Source organism: Pararge aegeria, chromosome Z (assembly GCF_905163445.1).
Source record: "Pararge aegeria chromosome Z, ilParAegt1.1, whole genome shotgun sequence".
NCBI lineage: Eukaryota > Metazoa > Arthropoda > Insecta > Lepidoptera > Nymphalidae > Pararge > Pararge aegeria.
This window is the reverse complement of record NC_053208.1, coordinates 13,656,181-13,677,109: the sequence shown is the minus strand read 5'-3', so window position 1 is coordinate 13,677,109 and position 20,929 is coordinate 13,656,181. Positions and strand designations below refer to the sequence as shown.

Here is a 20,929-nt window from a genome sequence, read left to right as displayed (position 1 = left end):
TGCATAACAATATACCCGCAGGTGCATAATTAGATCAATTGGGGATGCCATATCGACGAAATTAGATCACGATTAACTAATTATTGTTGATTATAGGTGCACCTGATACCGATAGTTCAGAAGCTGTGTGCACGTGTATTATATCTTGTAGATGTTAATTAGTACTATTGTGTATAATGAGACATCGATAATGACCAGATAACAAGCAATTGTGTAATTTATTAATCACTAGCGTACCCAGCCCGCTTCGCCGGGCTAGATTTTGCTTTATTTTATTTAAATAATAAACTTACATCATTAAATTTTTAATTTAAGTCTCATAAAATATTAAATCATTTATTTTTCTCGGTATTTATTATCTTCTCGAGCGGGTGAAGATCATTATCTACACCCATGAACACCCAATAGCATATCATCATAGTAAGTAAAAGCTGTATATATAAAATAGTTCAAAAATAGGAGTGCTCCGATCGTCACCAAACTTTACAGGATTACTCGCCAGGTCAATTCGTAGATTCCCTGAAAGTTTCATTGAAATCGTTCCAGCCGTTTCGGAGCCTATACGGAACATACCCACACACTTTCTCTTTTATATATATAGATAGATAGATAGATTAATTTTAATCATTAACTAATTGAAATTAAAATGTGGAAATTGATTTACTTGTAACATTTGCATGGCACTACGATGAAACTTTATTACAACAGTACTGTAAGAGATCGGCAGCATAGACAGACAACAAAATGAGTGGTCTGATATTCATTGTGACTTTCAAAACTATACTAAATAATCTATACTTGATATTATAAAGAGAGTTTTTTAGTTGGTTTCTCTGTTTGTAGGTTTGTACAACCACCACCTACAAACAAAGGCTCCGAAAGTACTGGGCCGGTTTTAATCATATCTTCACCAAAAGAAAGCTAAATTATCACGAAGTAGCGCAGGTTACAATATATTCTCGAAAAAGTTAAAGTTCCTTAAGAAAATTGCAATAATGTAATGTAGCTAAATTTTGCCTATAAAATTCATTACTTGGCGTGTGCTGAGAAAACTATTAGAATACCTCTAGCTATCATAGTTAACTCCCAATAGCAGCTTTTGTGTTCTAATATTTTATTAGATCGCCCGTAGAAACAAAACCTAAGTATCGCAATATTAACTCATATTCAGATAAATAGTTTTATGATTAAGACTATTTGCACTTAAACAAAATTTAATTGAAAAAGTTTCTTTTTTAAAACGACACCCGATTTTTTACAAGAATGCACAACTTAAAAATATGCTTTAAGAAAAACAAACTGTTGAAGTGGCCGGTAACAGTGGTACTAGTATCTAATAAAACAGTAATAGAATCACTCAATTAACCGATTCCAAAATATTTATTATTTATTTATATTAAGACGTTGGGTGACTTGTTTCTCAAGTTGTAAACGTATTCCACTATTGTTCATGAGTTAATAACTTCGATTCCCGGATTGGGGAAAAAATATTAGGTATATTTTCAGTCAAGAAACTCCCAGCTGGTACTGAACTTATATAGTACAAGCCTTATTCAGAAAGTTGGTGTTCCAACCTCGTCCACTAAGCCATCGATCCCTGTTAATATTACTAACGTGTTACAGCAAAATAATTATTTAAGGCCTACCCGCATTAGAATAGCGTAGTGGGTCGATGGTCTAAAACGATGGTACCTATAGCCTGGACAAATGTGATGAATAGGTATTTGAATAAAATATTGCCGTCGCCCTGAGCCTATCTACCCCAGTAGAGTGTGACAGGGACAGCTGCAGCGTTTGGCGAGATCGCTGTTTCGTCACAAAACTTTACCGATTCAATTATTTTTGGCATGAACATTTTACACACACAAAAAGATTACGACTAGTTTCCTCCTTCTTTCGTGTTTTTTTTTCAATTCATTTTGAGTCCTCTTAAGCTGGTGGTACATAAGGTGAATCATTGGTCAATTTAAAGGGTGAGATTTCCAAAGTAATTAGCGCTTGAAGAAAAAGAAATGATAGCGACATATCTAAGACTTTTATTTACCGAAAAAAAATATTTCTCTAGGGACATAATCCAGGGTGGACACGGGAATACATTTGTGTGGAGAATCGCACCTGTACTTGCCTCTTAATACCCTCTTTACTCTCTCTACTATTAGAGACAAAGCCTTTGACCAGAGGTGCGATATTGATAGGCTTATAACGACCTTTAGTTAAATATAAACATTTCGTGTTGTGGTGAATTAAATAATATAAATTGATAAATTTAGTAAAAAAACTGTGAAACTGAGATACTTACGGCAGATTTGTCAAAACTACACACACGATTAGCCAGAAAACTCTCCAGAAGCCAGTCGATCGGCATGTTCTTGTAGAACAACTCTACGTAGGTTATAAAATGTATTAAATCCGCAGACCTAAACAGTTTTCCGATACCACCAACATGGCAAAACTCTATGAAATACCAATTCGGTGTCGAAACTGATATAGCGGCCGTAAAGTGTTTAATTTCCTGAAACAAAAGCATAGTTATTTTATCATTTATTTTAGTGGAATATTGACCTTCATCTTTCATTAATATTTACATTACACAATTCTTTATTAACTGGACCAAAAAAAAATAAGTAGTGTTATTGTATAAGATTCGTTAAGACCGTTAATGTGGGACGATTTTTTTATGTATCTGACGTCGTATTAAAATAATAAGAGCCAATAATAGCCAACCTGAAGATAAAAATGACGTTTGCAAAGGTCCAAGTAATAAGACGCCAATCGTTCATTCAATATAGTCCTATAGTAATAATGAAACTTTCTAGGTTTCGTAATTGTAACAAATAAATGAACTAAGACAATTAGAAATATTAAATTCCTAAAAAAAAAATAATCTTATAACTATAGTAAAGAACTACTTATAATTTATAACTTTACAAAATTATCATAAAAATAAGCAGTGAAAACCATAAATAACATAAGCTTTTTCCCTTAAAGGCTAAATGAGTTCAAGGACTACTAAGACAACAGCAAAAAGATTATGGTCCTCGATAATGTTTAAACAATAATTCACACACAATAATTCATACGCACTCACATACAGCGATGTAAGCCATTACAATTAGTCAAAGTCAAAGTCAAAAATATCTTCATTCAAGTAGGCCCACAGGTGGCACTTTTGATGCGTACATAAGAACCACACGGTAGTGAGATGATGGCGATAACCACATTCGTAAACTTAAAACTAAAGCTACGAGGGTTCCAAACGCGTCCTGGTCTAAGAAGAAGCCCACAACAAACTTAGCCGGGTGTTTTTTTTTTTTTTTGTTATTACCATCTCACAATGTCATTTTAAATTATTAGAAGAGCAACCTGGTTAGAGCAATAATTTACACCCAAGCTTTTTTATCGTTTACGTAGTCCTTTATACTATAATAGGACTTTTCTATAAGCTTACGTTTAATACAAACTTTGAACTTTTTAAGAGACATCTCCAAGATGACAATTGGTAGTTTATTGTAGAATTGTATGCAATTTCCTTTAAACGAATGATGAATTTTATGTAACCTAGTATATTGCACTGTAAGTTTATTCTTACTTCTAATGTTTAAATTATTGCAGTCACATTTTTTCTTAAATTTAGAAATGTTTTTATGAACGTACATTAAATTTTCAAATATGTACTGACTATACACTGTCATTATTTTAAAATCTTTAAATTTATCTCTCAATGACTCTTTCGGACCCATTTTGTAGATAGAACGAACAGCCCTCTTCTGCAGCACGAAAATAGTGCTAATATCAGCAGCATTACCCCAAAGTAAAATTCCATATGACATAATGCTGTGAAAGTAACTAAAATATACCAGTCTCGCAGTTTCTACGTCGGTCATATGGCGTATCTTCTTTACCGCATAGGCAGCAGAACTAAGCCTGTTCGATAAATTATTTACATGAGGGCCCCATTGAAGTTTAGAATCTAACGTTATTCCTAGAAAAACTGTGGAATCCTCCAGTTTCAGTTCCTCATTATTAAGTAGTACAGTGGTTTTCACGTGTTTAACATTAGGTAAAGTGAATTTTATACACTTGGTTTTTTTTTTGGTTAAGAACCAAATTATTAGCTTCAAACCACTGTACCACTTTAGCGAGAGAGTTGTTTACGTCGTCAAAAGCTAGTTCACGTCGATTTATTTTAAAAGTCAGTGATGTATCATCGGCAAACAGAACTATCCCGTGTTTATCCTTGGCAAGGTAAGGAAGGTCATTAATGTAAATAAGGAACAGAAATAGTCCTAATATAGACCCCTGTGGGACACCTATTTTCATAACTGATCCATTAGACCGTTTTCCATTCTCGTCGACTTTCTGAATTCTATCGCATAGATAGTTACTCATTAAGTCTAGAGCTACACCCTGAATTCCATAGTGGTGTAGTTTCCTAACTAACGTTTCGTGTTGAACACAATCAAACGCCTTAGATAAGTCACAGAACACACCAAGTGCATCACGTGACTCCTCCCAGGCTTCAAATATGTTTTGTATTAGCTCAACACCTGCGTCGATTGTTGAGCGACCCCGTGTGAAACCAAATTGCTTAATATGAAGTAAATTATACTTATGAAAATGGTAAAGTAATTGATTTAAAACTAGTTTTTCAAAGATTTTACTGAAAGTGGGTAGTACGGATACTGGTCTAAAGTTAGTGGTCAGAAGTACTACCCGATTTAAACAATGGAACTATTTTACTAAGTTTCATTAAGTCAGGAAACACACCACAATCTATACAATTATTAAATATTAAGGCTAAATCGGGTGCAACAATATCAATTAATGATTTGACAACGTTTACGGAAATGCCCCACAGATCATTTGTTATTTATTAATTAATAATTTAAAGGCTTTAATAACGTCAGAGCCACTAACATGCGTGAATTTAAAAGAATGGTTACACTCAGGCACATTTTCCTTTAATAGAGAGAGAGCCATATCTGGTGAAGAGTTTAATGATTCTGTTATGGAGACGGGAATGTTGGTAAAGAATGTTTCAAAAGCAGTAGCCACCTCGAAATCTGTTGTTAAGGCTTTATTATCTACATTAAGTTTAAAGTTAATATTTCGTGGTGTTACTCTTCCCGTCTCCTCATTAATTATGTTCCAAGTAGTTTTGATTGCATTGCTGCTATTTTTAATTTTATTTTTGATGTATCGCGTCTTTTCTAAGTGGCAAGCGCGTTTAAAATTCTTGGAAAACAATTTAACATAATCCCCAAACTTATCACCAGTGTTAAATTGACGTTCAGCATACAATTCGTACAGCTTTTGCCTATTTTTATGAAGTTCAACTGTCGCCCACTCACTAAAATTTAATGTATCAGTAATCACAACCGACTTACTAGTAAATATAGAATGAAATAGTCTATTAAAGGTATTGAAAAAGGAGCTGTACATTGCATTTGGAGTCGCCCCTGAGGGTAGGAATGGGAGGTCATTTACTAGGCTAATTCTCATTTTCTCTATGCAATTAGTTGAAGTTGTAAATTTTATTAGGTTACTTTTACAATACTGAAATATATATTATTTAAAATTTTATTCATTTCTCGCTGATAGGTTAATGCTTCGGCCTCTTCATGGGGGCCTTAGTTCGATCCATGGTACGCATCTCTGACTTTTCGTACTTAAGAACTTTTTTAATTGAAGCAAAGAAGATAAAAAATAATAGTTAAATAATAATAAATAGTTTTTCTTTCCTTCACCGTTAAAGCAAGGGATATCCCTTGCTTTAACGGTGAAGGAAAACCTTGTAAGGAAACCTGAACGCATCCACCACGCTGGTCGATCCGCAGCCAATGTGGTTGTCTACGACTAAAACTGTACTAATTTTTAGAGGAAACCCGTGGATCTGTAAATGGCCAGTAATGGGTATGTAACGGGTTAATATGAAGGCTAAACGAGCTCGCCGAGGCAAGGGGTGGAAAACTAATTTTCCAACTCTGGCATGTACTGAAAAATTTCATAACAGCAAATATTACGAATTTTTTAGTACATGCCTACAACTGTACAACCTAACTTTACTCAACCTCTAACTATAATATTTTACGGCGCCGTGTCCTAACAAAGGATATTTTTATTTGATTCTAAAAATAGCGGTCTACACGTCTCGGGGGTAGTAGTACATAAGACTAACGCCAAAGTAACACAGTAAAAGCTTTCTTGATAAGTTTACAGTGGCGCAGAAATCAAAGGAATAGAAAATTAATCTTTAAAGTACCTACTTCAACATCCTACACATTATATTTATAAAACAGAGCGATTTCGTTCCAGAAGTAATACAGTGGGTTTTTACTTAGCTAGAAAAAAAAAACCTTGGGTTTTATAAAGAACTGTTACCAAAGTTGTGGTCATCCTAACATAACATCTCAAATGTCTATTACATATATTACTAACATCCTAAATAAAGACATAACTGGGGAAAAGGCCAACTGCCTAAAAAAAGGTTTTAGTCATTTATCACCAAGTTAAGATGATTAAGCTTGGCAGAACAAATATTATATATATATTATAAATGAAAAAGTGTGGATAATTGTTACCCTATCACGCAAAAACGGTTGAACGGATTTGGTTGGAAATTTGGCATGCATGTAGCCTTTGACATGGAAAAGAACATAAGCTACCTTTTATCCCGATCTGTTAAGAATTTCCCGAAATTTAAAGTTGTTTACGAGATAAGCCGCGGGCAGATAGCTTTGAAATTTGGTATGCATGTCACCTATGCTATGAAAAGGGCGTGTACTTCCCTATAACGATCTCTCAAATAGCTCCCGTGGTAAGATTAAAAATTATTAACGAGCGAAGCTTTAGACCTAATTCTGAAGTACACGCTGACGAAGTCGCGGGCAGAAGCTAGTAGAATTATATAGCTCTAAGAGATTTTTCACTTTTTTGTTTTAGATAAATACTATAATAAAAAAAATCCCTGAACCATTATTTAAACATTTATACCTACCTACAGGACCTGGCTGTCAATAATTAATTATCAAAATCAATGAAACAGAGTCCCGACAGTTGTTTCTAAAATTTGCGCATAAACGAACAGATAATCAAGCTTTTCCGAACGGATTTCAACACGGTTTTTACTAATGAACAGAGTGACACTTTGGAAGGTTTGAGTGTATATTTTATTATGGGTTTCTGTAAATTGTCTGAAATATAACGCTGCTTGTTAAAGATGTCATACCGACATGGAGCTTTACTGGCGAACTCTGCGAAAATTATTGATGATACATAAAAATAGTGTAGTACATGTTTAAAGTAAACATTATTATCTACGATAAAGTCCGCGAGGTTATATGTGTAATCGTATAGTTAAGTCACAATAATCGTTTTTTATTATAATTTGTCTATTAAAACAAGGCACAATCGAAAGGTTGTGGTATTATCATGATATAAATCTCTACCCAAATTTAATGCTTTAATGATCGGTAATGTGCCTGCAACTTCCTTTTCAATTTATTCAAATTGGACCTATCGTTTAGAAGTTATCACGAGTATAAAAATACCGCCCGGCCGCTTACTTGTGCTATATAAGCCGAGCGATGAAACACGCGTTCGCCTTTTTAACGATTTTACACCTTAATCTATACTTCTAATAAAACCTAAAAAGATATTTTAAAAAAAGCTTTTGTAGCAGTTCACTTGGGAGAGGGCTTGTCATTTCTTACGATTTCACGCAATACTCGTAACTTCGTCAAAAGTGAACAAATTTTATTAATTCTTTTTGCACTGGACTGATAATACATCCCGTATTATCAGTTTGATTTAGCTGTCTTCTATAGGATTGTCAAAAGTATATACTTATTATAATCCTATTGAAGATAAAAGACCGACACGCGCATACTGCCTACGCTACGCAACGCGTCCCTAATGAATTGCATGTGCTGTTAGGGCTATATCTGATTTCTTTCAGTAAAAACTATGGCAGTGGTTTACTCAAAAACTATTAGCGTTTCGGTTTCACAGATAAGTAAATAATGTAGGTACATCTAAAGCTTGTGAAGTAATATTTCGGTTTTCATTTACACGTTTTATGCAATTATTTATTTTTCATTTACACTTTTATTTATCGGGGAAGATTGTGCAGGTTGCGTTCCGTAGTTTTTGAAAGTGAAGTCGCAGGGCAGCGCTACAGTTTAATATAAATAACGTATCACGGTGTTTGTCTCGATGAACTTCGAAAGTGGAAAATCTAATTTTATAAAATATTGCAGACGTTACACACTTTATGCCCAACTTGAGATATATATAAAATCGTTTTTATCTCAATTGGACTCAGTAGTTTTCATCATAATTCCATTTTTTCGCAAACTAACGAGGTACGTTTGAGTGGTTTCCTGGACTTGGTTTTTAGATTTTTACTCATAACAAGTTATGAGTTTGAGTGGGTCCCCATAGTCCATATAGTTGTGAAATAAAACTGGACCCGAAAGGTTGCGCTGCATTGAGATTATAGGTTTTTTTTAAGATATCAAAATTAATAACCGATTTGTATAAATTAATATGGTAGGTACAAGAAAGTCTGTATAGAACAAAACTGCAAGCAAGTAATTATTATCGAATTTCGAGTGCACTATGACTACTGGCAATTAAGTCTTGAGAGCTATAGAAACTGCTTTCCTACCAAAACTACCGAAGATGTTCACGGATTTGCTGTTTCATTTTAAACGGCTTCAGTTTCCAATCAAGCAATAATTTAGAATAACAGTAAATAGAGCGCAAGGCAAAACTTTAAAATATGTTAATATATTACTAGAAGTTTCCCGTGACTTTGTAACGTAAATTCTGTAAGTAATCTTGGCTCATACAACCTTACATTCTACGACCCACCGCGTTGCATTGCCCGTGGTGGTACCGTTAACGAGAGCCTGTTAACGAGATTAAACCTAACGGGTTTCATCTCTTATTTAACCCCCAGTAAAATTTATGAAAACTGTGTGGACGTAACTCTTTATATATACTGAAGACAGCGCCACTCACGCGCGCACGAAGGCAGTAAAAAAGCAATGTAGCATAACCATATCACGACAATCGTGAGCTGGCACTTGTTCAGAGCAAAAACCGCATAAAGAAGGGCTCTGTCACCATGTCAGAGGATAACTGAGTGCAAACAAAAAAAAAATCTCTTTATATATATTCTAGGGTATGCATAGGAAAATTAAAGTCCTTATTGTTCTTATTAAACCGCCTCATCTGAACCGCTTGGGTGTGGATTTAAATTAAAAAGCCTTTGTGTGGGCGTTTACGTCATAAAATAAACATAGACTTTTAGCAAGTTAAAGGTTCCCAACAAGAGTCGAGACTAGCAAGCCTGAAACACGCTGTGCCTTGTTTGTCTTACTCATCGTCATCATTATCACCAACCTATTACAAGCCTACTGTAAGGTGCGGTTTATACCTCTTTAGGAGTTCATACCCCTTTAGTTAAAGGTGTGTGCTGGGAATCGAACTCGGGGGGAGTTCCTGAAAGTGACCCTGAAAGTGAGGCCGAAGATTTAGCCACTTCATCTATCACCGCTTCTTTTTATGTATAAAGAGTTGAGGGAAAAAATATTTCAATTATATTGACATGAAAATAATATCTTATGCATTTTTTGTGAGGCGGTTTGCTGGTGTTAAAATAAAAAAAAATCAGCAATCCCAATTATGTTTTCTTTTCTCTCAAAAACATTTTGCAGAAGAATTTATCTCACTTGATCTTTCGTTAACGTAATTAACAAGAACTTTATTAAAACTGGTACCTTTTAATTGGTAGCATTACTATATTATAACTAAACGAACACAAATTGCTTTCATTATAATAATAGTTTCAATATATTACAGAATATATTAAGTACTAGCGGACGCGGTAGATGGACGCATCTTTCCCGGTAAAATAGCGCCCCGGGTCCAATTTTAATTTCAAACCATCCAGGAACCTATTAAAATACAAACACAAAATTTCATCTAAATCAGTCCTGCTGTGTTAGGGGGTGTCAAATACACATACAGAAGAATTATGTTTACTGCAGTTTTTAGTATTTTTCTCAACCTACCTTCCACGAATATTTCCAGACCTAAATTAGCCAAATCAGTCCAGCCGTTCTCGAATTTTATTGATACTAACGATCAAAATTTCATTATTATATATATAAACTATAAAAAGAATATTTAGCAAAAGATATTGATAGAGTGAAGCAATGTCATCATAAATTGAGACCTATATTAACATCGCTCGGAAATATAGCCGGATCAGGTTAACCGAGCGCTGGCTGCCCAGAAGCGCAGCGGGCGATTAATACAGTTACGCTAGCTCCTAATTGACAGACGATCGATGACTAAATCGGTTGCTCGAATTTCCAGCACAAAGCGATGATTATTTGTCGTACGACAATGTCAACATATCTCCATCGGATTGCGATCAGTCAGGCTTTGACAAAGCATTGTGCTACGTAATCTAAATTGAAAGCTTTTTCAACCTCCGATGCAAAATCGACGGGATGTTTGATTGACGTGTGTGTGAGTGTATCGTGTTTCCCGAACGTATAAACCGATTTCAATTTTGTTTTTTTTTATTTTGATAGGTTAATTAGTCGGGAGTGTTCTTAGCTCCTGATATCATCTTCTTTCTCTATGTTCGATGAAAATCGGTCCAAGATGGCCGCCGCCTCAAAATGGTGGACTACATATTTTTTCACAACTCTCTCAATATAGGTGTCAAATGAAAAGGCTTAACTAGTAGAATACTATACATTATGAGAAAAATTCTAATCTGGCATCACAAAAAGGCCAATTTTTTTTACGACTGCCTTCATATCCTTCCATTTCATACCCATACTAAGGTTTACTATACTTTACTAGTATAATAGTTTATATGGCCTCGTACGACACTCTTGAAAAAGTAAGGGGTGGGCAATATTGCAATCGTCTTCTATATTTTTTTCTCCCAACAGAAGAAGGCTTTATCATTTCAATTTCAATTTTCAATTTATTCAGCACAATACATAATGTTACATTTATCAAACAATATTCAAAATAAATCTAATTATATAATGTAACGTTTGTACACCCAGTTTAGGCGCAGCCATTTTTTTTAATTCAATAATTTTATTAATTTTTAAAACATAAGTAAGACATCGTCATACGTCTGTAAATATTATCTAAACGATGGTGAAAACCGTAGGAGGAGTTAGCGGATAAATACTCAGAAAGGGAAAGCGACTTTGTTACTACGAGTATGTAGATTTTATTGTAAAATTCCCTTTTGTAAACCACATTTGAAAAGTGTTTATAATACGAGAAAGAATGTTTTTGCAGTTTTGTTCAATATCTTTACTTAACTTTGTAATAGTACCCAATTAGTTAAAATATAACCACATTTTAACGCATTTAGGTAATGCACAAAATATATTAACGACCTGTTTGTGGAGTACAAACTTCGTCATAAACTTGCAACTCCAAATTGATATAACAATAGATGTTCCTATCCTAGTAACAAAGTTGTATTATTAAATTTGAATGTATAGCAGTGAACCAAATTATGACGTAATGACGGCGGTCGGGACTAGGTCTCTTTGTATTCTCCTTAGTATTGGGTTTCAGATGGCTGCATTGTTTATTGAAGAGTTTGCTCGTCTATTATGTGTCTATAAATTTAATTATTCAAGTAACTTGTTAACTGTCGACAAGGCTTAAACTTTGCGCTGGAATTTTATATTAGGTGCCTGCCTTTATATGAATAGAGTATTCTATATTATGTACACCTTTCAGTTGCATTAAACATCATCCCCATCAGAATATTTAAGAAGCCAGTTGCTTACTGCTTTTGGGATTGATTGATGCAGAAGTTAGAAAAGTGGCGCTATCTATCCCTTTACCTCGGAGAGCATTAGAACCTAAAACCTCTTACTACTGCCACTATATTGGAATATCATTCCTATTTCAAACCCTATTTCTTGTCCTAATCAAACGTCTTAAAAGGAGGCCTATGATAAGCAGTGGTAGGTAGGTACCTATACTAATAGGCTAAGGATATTTTATGGTGATACTTAAGTGTATACATATTATTAAAAATGTGTATTAAGAAAATATACTGAGACATTATATAAAACCATAACAAAATTCCAGCTATTTTCTTACCTGCATATACTTATTTTTTGCGATGACGTCGTCTTCTAGCATGAGATAAAAAGTTCCTTTTGTCTGCGCGTAAGCCATTAAGTAAATTGCATCAAGGTTTTGCTTTGTGCGCCATTTGACTCTCTTGATAGAGTCGCCCAACGTCAACGGCAAAGTCTCAAGGTTAGGGTAGTATGAAGCAGATGGAGATATTACTTCTATTAGACCGTTAGCCACATGCTTTGGAAACCTAGAGGAAAATAGGATGCTATGGAATGAAAGCAGCTTTGAAAGAGCCACTTCGTTGGGTAATATTACTGATTACCTTATTAATATTATAATTGTGAAAGTTTGTATGTTTTAATGCTTGTTATTCCTTCACGCTAAAGCTCCCTTTACTACATAGAATTTAACCCAGCATATACAAAATTACCCGCAGTAATAATTTAGTGATAAGCTATAGATATATTAGTTTAAGCAGACAATAAAGCAAATATATAAATATGTTTTTTAAAGATGGGAATGAAGTAAATATATATACGCGAAGAACATTATCATATATAAGAAAATGTTAGAAGAACGCCTGTCTTATAATAATAGCCAACATTGCACCCCACTGCAGTAGCACATTGCTTGCCTGTCAAACAACTTATAAGTTGTAAACACAATGCCAAAAATAAACAGGAAATGTGAAAATATATTTTATAACACACATTTCCTAGGAAATGTATACATTTCTTAAATATAAACCGGCTTCTAACCCTATTTAGTTTTGATTATTTATAAATAAAGTTTTCTCAAATAAGGTTTGCTTAGTGCCCGTACACTTTATTTGTGGGCTTTATTGCCTCACAAAAGTCAATGCTTTTTAATTAAATTTTTATTTAAACTAACTATTTGTTCGCAATTAGATATCTTCTATATTACGTACGCAAACCCGGTAATACTTACCTACTCCATTAATTACCAGGCTTGCTAAGGCAATGTAGACCGACTAGGTTTTGCATTGCTAGTAGCATATCGGTACTTTTTTTTATGTTACACATGTTAACGAATCTTAATTATAGCTGAATTCAGATTTTTATCCTTATATAATATTATTTGTATTTAAAAAATACACTTTATTTGTAAATATTACAGATAATGATATAAAAAAAGATATACTCACGTTGTCTCAACTTGTCTAGCAATGTTAAGGACATACTCCAAGTCGGTTTCGCCGACGAAAATCACTATAAGTGTGTTGTTCAAATCTGCCGTAGTCAAGCCACTGATTAAATGCTGCAAAAATAACTTATTACTAGATAAAGGAACAAATGTGCAATGCATGTAGCTAGGTAACTTACGGCTTCGATACATAACTACATTAAATTATAAGAAAGTCAATTTGCGGGCATTAAAATGTTCTAAAACCTTGACCCTTTAGCCTAGTATGAATGAATGAATGAATGAATATACTTTTATTGCACACCACAAAAAGTACATAGAACAAAAAGAAGTATCCAGTATCTAGTATCCATGAAAGTAAAAAGTTTTATTCCACAAAATTTTCTACAATATTAGTATAGATTAGGTTAATTAACTGAAATATTTTTTTACATGACATTTCTCTTCATTGAGTACAACAATACTTTTTAAAGTTATGATGTCCTAGTACTCTCTTTGGAAATGATCTCTTTGTAAAAAGTAGAATAACAGACGATAGTTTTTTTTTTTTTTATTCTACTACAAGTAAGCCCTTGACTGCAATTTCACCTGGTGGTAAGTGATGATGCAGTCTAAGAAAGCAGCGGGCTCACCTGTTAGGGAGTATGGTAGCCAACCCCATAAGTGGTTTCTACGCGACACGCACCGGAACACTAAATAACTTAACGGCACGTCTTTGTCGGTACTCCACCAGACAAAATATACTAACATAGAGGTAAATCAATGCAGATATAGATGAAATGCGTAGATGATGGGCGGCGCATAAGCTGAGCACCGATAGTGTTTGCATAGCAATACCATTTGAATAGCAACCAAGGCCAAAAATCGCATCAGGGTAGATATACACCCGCTTTATTGATAGGCAATATAAAGCGAGGCGCAGAGATTGCACGACCTAAGCAGCTAAAGACAATGGGGCGTGGAAGCTTAGACTACTCCACACAGACACAGATTACAAACAGACAGAGAAAATCTAGTGTATTTATTTTATATTATGCAATGATGTCGATATAGCGATTTTATTTTTTTCAAAAGAGTTTTATAGCTTACCGATAAAGTTATCATTAAATAACTCTCTTTGTCTCTCTTCACAGTGGGTATACCGATGACTACTTCAGAGAATAGCCTCCCCCCTCTCAAATGATAAGCAGGCTGTAGACTATTCGGGGTAGCCATAAGATGTGGAAGTAGCTGGTACATGAATGAAGTCTGCATCAAGGATATAGTTTTCGTTTGCAACCCGGAAACAGCTTTCATACCTGTTAAAAATAGAAAATCCTAAACACCTCAATTACATAATCTATGATAGGTACTTTGCGAAAGTCCCAAACTATTATCGACATATTGTAAGGGATGGTATTAGCTGTGTATTTTAGAGTTAACTATAAGAACACATATTTAAAAAATGCAGTGTTCTTATAAGTTGTAGATAAAATACATCAGTAGGTACCATAAAGGTGCAGGGTTACATAATACGTGATATCTAGAAACGTTTACCAAAAAATTAATACAACGCAAGCAAACATGTAACGAGACTTTCGCTCGCTTCGCACAGTTTAATGTACAGGTTGGCAACAAAGCGATTATTTAATTTATTTATACTCGACGAACTAGTATTTAAAATTTCGTTGTTTGAACCATAAAGAAATATACAAAAAAGAACTTATAACTCAAAAGACCGTATCGCTTAGCAGGAAACTCAGCACGTCAAAGTTATAGAATAAAAAAAAAATACAAAACTAGTAGGGTAATAATAGTTGGCGGTGCATATTTACAATGAAACTACAAACAAATAAGTATCTAGATGAGAGAGTATGTAATCTAGATGTGATTATAAAATTGATTTAAAAGTTTAGAAGTTTTGGGTAATAAATGTATATTAATCAGTGGCGTGCATAGAGGAGGAATTAAGGTAAGGATTATGGCAAAATGTCTACCTAAGTTTAATACCTATATAAAAAAACTTGGGAATAGATAAAGAAATTTAACAGTAGTCGTTTTATGTTAGAACGAGAGATGATGGAATACCCTAATATCAGGATTTGAACTTTTACAAAAAAACTTGTTACAGCGAGGTTTCTATGCAATCGATGAATTGCTTAGTGACAATTAGTTCGTGCCAGCTCTTCTTGGTGGAATCTGCCAAACCAGGGGTAGAACCACTACAAACAGACAGACTTAAAGTTTCAAAAGTACTTATGAGGTAGGCCCACTTGAAATAAAACATTTTTTTTTGTTTTTTATTTATTATGAACCTTAAATCTGTGTATCATTTCACAGGTTCCTGTTATACGGCACATCATTGATAACCTTGATAGTTTAAATCGATTTTTTAAACTTTTGAAATTGGCACACGTCTTACTGTGACAACGAAATATATGTAGGTATAAGGGTGCGGCAAGCCCGCCACAAGTTAATTCAATTAGCAACGGTCGCTTAATGCACAAGATCGCACGATGGCCTTTTAAAAATTATGCTATTTTCGAACTTTTCCTTTGCGAATAGAATATTTTGCTGTCAAATATTTAAAATATTCGCTAATTTAGAACTTAAGCCATGTATAAGCATGTTAAAATAATGAAGTGGGTACAAATAAAATCCTTATCCCTATCCCTACTATCCCTACTTAATATTATAAATGTCTATGTAAGTTTGTTTGTTACGCTTTCACGCAAAAACTACTTAACCGATCCTCATGAAACTTTGTATACATATTGTTGGAAGTGTTAGAAGTAATATAGGATACTTTTTATCCCGACATTTAGCCCAGTTCCTTTGGGAGAGGGGAAGAGTGTTTGCCGATTTTACACCATAACTCCGACAAATTATAACCGATTTAAATAATTATTTTTCTACTATAGAGGTTATAATAGGTGTTTAATTTAGCCCAAACTGTAGTTGCAGATAGAGGACAAAACTCCTCAGCGGACAGCAGCATGCAGACATGCAGCAGAATGCTTTAATTTTTTTTAGATGTACAACTAAATTTAATGTCACATCAAACAACAAAATCAAACGCAGACGAAGTCGCGGGCAACAGCTAGTCAATAATATAGTTATAGAGAAATAATGTAGCCCAATTAAATAACTTCTAACAATTCTTCTTTAAATATTTTTGTTAGAATTAATAATGTTCAAAAAAATATAATCGATATAAATGATAGCACAGACACTTCCATTTATTTTTAAAAGATTAAAAAATATAATAGTAGACTTATCGGTTGACATGTTTAAACCCTTCACCATGTATGTATATTTGCTAAAATGATTAAATAAATAAATATATATTTACAATAACAAAACGTATAGAACTGTTCGTACCACTGAGATTTTTTATCTTTGCCGCAACTTCAGGTGAAACGGTGAAATGGCGTGAATTACTCTTCACTACGTGATGTTTGTAAGTTGTATTGTTTCTTGCGCTGTAGACTTTATTCTGAAAGTTACATATTGAATGGAAATAATTTTAAAACAACTAACTACGAAATTTAAAAAATATATGTACAAAACTTGTTGGATACAAGTTGAAAATTATTTGTGGGTACAAAGGTGATATCAATAATTTTAGAGAAGTAACTGTACAAAGTCGTAATAAATATACAGTAACAACCCTATAAACGGTTCTTACAAATGCTTTAAATCGAGTATCAATGTTTTACCATCATCATACACATCGCAATGGGAAGGTATTCTATCTTCAATGAAATGCAAGACATGAGCGTACTGCTTCAAAGCAACTTCACGAATTTATTAATTGTATAGTAACATGGATGTAGGTAATATATACATTTTAAGACATTGTTACATCTTATGAATTGGTAATTTTATAGAAAATCATGACTTTGAAACTAGCGGGTTTAAGATATCCTATTTTTAAATTTAAAATCTTCAAAATAATTGTCACCGTAAGCATATATAGTATGCTACACTATGATAATCTCTGTGATATTACTTGATAATGTAGTTTCATCGTGATTATTTTAAAAACATTTAAAATAAAGAGAGCTCACCTGTAGAGCTATGACATCTTCTTGGCGTGCTCTGTAGAGAGATTCAATGAAACGCATACGAGAATGCATGTCAGCAATAATTTTCTCCATCGAATCCTCATGTGGAAAATGAGCTGCAACAAAAAAAAATGAATATAGGGAATGATAAAACATAAGTAACTTTAAAATTGCTAGACCAAATATTAAGGGAGTGTATTGATATCCTAAATGTCATATTGAACCATACAAGATACACTTTGACTGAAAAGTTTTATAATGAGTAGCAGCGTTCTATATCATATTAATTAAAAATAACTTAACTTCTTTGTCTTTAATCATAGGTACAGGGATGTAATAGTACCTTAATAAAAAAATAAAAAATACCAAACATGCTTTTCCATTACAGGCGCGCAAAATTATTTTTTCATAGGTTATTTTCGATGCGGTATAGGTATAGTAATTATTTATTTAATATTAGTGGCAAAAAATTAGAAATAATACGATAGAATAATAAAGATAAATTAAATCTATTGTCCCCGTAATTTCAATTAATTTCAAAGTTCGCGCATAAAGAATATCACCGAACCGATTGAGATGAAACTCTCACAGTAAAGACGCATATCATCGTACTAGTACTGCTCTATATATGAAAATACCAACAGCTTGCCTACCTACCTATTTGCTTGCGAATGAATAATCCGTGGGGGTTGTTTTATTTTTGCTTGAACTCGCTTATCAATGGAACTAAGATTAGGAATTCGAAAATCATTTTCACATGTGTAGCCTAATTTAGAGGAAGGCTTTTTAAGGCTAAGGTAAAAATGGTGGTTTGGGTATATAGGTTACAATTGCAGATAAAAGTCTGTACCTAAGGAAAATAAATCAGAAGTTGTAAGCGTATAAACTCATGGAGAAATGCTACACCTTTTACCTTCGACAAACCTACTAAAATATTACATATCCACCTTCGCAGACGTTAGTAGTTCAAGCTTAAAAGCAAATAAAAATAACCGTTATCGAATAGGTCGGATGTGCAATCGGTACATCCAAGTTATACATAAGTTACACTGTCGACTGAGGCACTAAGCCCTGAGCGGCGATAACGAGAAGGCTTAAACGCGACATTTTTAATACCCTTCATGTTACGAATATAGCGCACATTGTCTTTTATCTATTTACTGTTGTATACTGGAATATTTGCTTACAAGTAAATACAATGAAATATTTCAGCAAAGGATTTCATACATTCTCAAAATTGGAGGGTAATTAAACACATTTCTTTCAATCAAATTAGACATCGCTGACGTCTCGCTGACGTCGTATCTTTGATTTAACAAGAGCGAAAACAAGCTAAGTGCTGAACTCATAACAATATTAATTTATGGTAAATTTTAAATTGATAAAATTTCTGATTTCTTTCTCTTTCCGTCTGAGTCTACTCATCATTCGCCTACTTCAGCGACCACGCTGCTCCAATGCGGATTGGTAGGTTTAGCGATTCTTTGCATAAGTAAGTGATATAAAACTTAATTATCACCCTATTACCAGCACAACCGAGCACGTGTAGATTGGGAGAGGTCACACCATATGATGATTTCTATCACCATGTTGTTGTTTTTTTTTTTTTCATGTTTTCTAACCTGGGCACTATGTTAGACCACACCACTCTGTCGGTGGTGATTGGTCTTAGGCTTGGCGCCTCTATAATTCAGCCTCATCGATGGTACTGCGGCGACAGCGTTGACACCTACGGTCAAAAAATGTCAAAAAAATTCTAATTCAAAAATTCAAAATTCATTTATTTCAAGTAGGCCTAATATAAGCACCTTTGAAACGTCAAGTCTGTCTGTGTGTAGTGACTCTACCACCGGTTCGGAAGGCAGATTCTACCGAGAAGAAGCCGGCCAGAAACTCAGCAGTTGCTCTTTTCCACCATGGACTATCCTGTTCAAGAAGCGCTGGTCGCTTCTCTCGCCATAGCACCATCAAAGACATCATCCGACTATCTCTTGCTACCGCTCACGTACCAGCTGTATTAAAACCTATTGGTTTGGCGCGAAGCAATGGCAAGAGACCTGATGGTATGACGCTCATACATTGGAGGCTGGGAAGATCACTTGTGTGGGATGCAACTTGTGTCGATAACGTAAATATGAAATATGAAAACCTGGATAGCAGCTTCATTTTTGTGCCTTTTGGAGTAGAGACTTTGGGATCGTGGGGTCTGGAGGCACGAGTTCTTTTCAAAGAACTATCGAAAAGGGTTATCGAGTCTACCGGTGATCCTAGAGCGGGCAGTTACCTTGGCCAACGAATTAGTTTGGCCATCCAAAAGGGCAATGCTGCCAGCATCTTAGGAACTGTACCTCGCTGCGGTAGTTTCGAAGACGTTTTAGATTTTATTTAGTTTTAAATAGTTTATTTTAGGTTATATTTATAAAACAATTATTTTAAAGAATAAATAAATACTGACCCATTTAATTTTTTTTTTTGCATTTTACATTACACTATTCAAACATTATTCTTAATAATATTACAATAATCAGAGGCAAATGAAATGTAAGCCCTGTTATGGCGCAGCAATTGAGGAAGCATGCTTTCTAAGTCTCAACTGTTTTAAAACTAACTAAATTTCTAAATTTTAGCAGTTTCTGATAAGAGTATGCCTCTTTACTGCGCTGCTCATCGTCTTTACGAATTCGCCGCAGCTCATGTTTGTGGAAATTCTAGGGCTGCTTTCGTACGAACTAGCTATTTCCAATAGTTACTCTAGAAAGGTAGAAAAAAAATAAAAAGTAGTAGTTCTAATAAAAAAAAATACTTTATTCCACACAAGAACAAAACAGAAATAAATAAAAGAGAACAAAGGTACAAGTCATTTAAATTTGTGTAACTAAGGCGGCTTTATCGAAATTGTTACCCCGACAATAAGATATCCAAATAAAAATTCAAAATTCAACATCCGAGGCGTAAACCACTAGTCTATACAGGTGTAGGTTTCCAGTTCGTAGCAAATCTTAAGTTTATTTTTACCTTTTTTTAAATAATGATATTAACTGTGATAGATTTTAAAGCGTGGACTCGTACTTTTCCGTAACGTTTGATTATAATATCCAAACTACGCCGGCCGGACTCAAACGACTCCCATAACGCATCTTACGTGAAGGTTTCTAGCAGCGAGATGTGCTAAAAATTGCAACTGCCTAGATCCCATGGCTTAGTAAGCTCCACAAGGCAAAACGGTGGGCATTGTAAACTGTCTAACAATTTTCGTCTAGAACCAAGAATCAAACCTAGCTTCTTTAGACTTCTTCTTCTTCTTTTTCTTGCAGACTAACGTGTCATATTTACAGGTGCTACAGGACTGTAAACATGACACGTTAGCCTGCCAGTTAGCTACAAAGTAGGCGTAAACATAATAATTTTAATTCAATGATATATCATTGCTTGATAAATATATAATGATATAATGGCGTAACTACCACTTTGCACTGAACAGCAATTGTGCCGCTTCGAGAATAAAGAAATTACGTTCAATCAAATAACTACATCCGATAAATCTGTGAGAAGCATGGTTATTTTCAAATCAAAAC

The 20,929-nt window shown here is 34.2% G+C and overlaps 1 protein-coding gene across 1 annotated transcript in view; it reads right to left on the bottom strand.

Annotated features, from left to right (window-relative positions):
* Positions 1 to 20,929, bottom strand: part of LOC120636365 (alpha-1,3-mannosyl-glycoprotein 4-beta-N-acetylglucosaminyltransferase A-like) — a 41,299-nt gene that overhangs the window by 5,186 nt on the left and 15,184 nt on the right. The window contains exons 2-7 of the mRNA XM_039907816.1: positions 17,358 to 17,470; positions 16,669 to 16,783; positions 14,398 to 14,606; positions 13,310 to 13,422; positions 12,163 to 12,391; positions 2,300 to 2,512 (exon numbers count right to left, since the gene is read on the bottom strand). Of these exons, the coding sequence (XP_039763750.1) occupies positions 2,300 to 2,512; positions 12,163 to 12,391; positions 13,310 to 13,422; positions 14,398 to 14,606; positions 16,669 to 16,783; positions 17,358 to 17,470 (992 nt within the window). The remainder of the gene's footprint in view (positions 1 to 2,299; positions 2,513 to 12,162; positions 12,392 to 13,309; positions 13,423 to 14,397; positions 14,607 to 16,668; positions 16,784 to 17,357; positions 17,471 to 20,929) is intronic.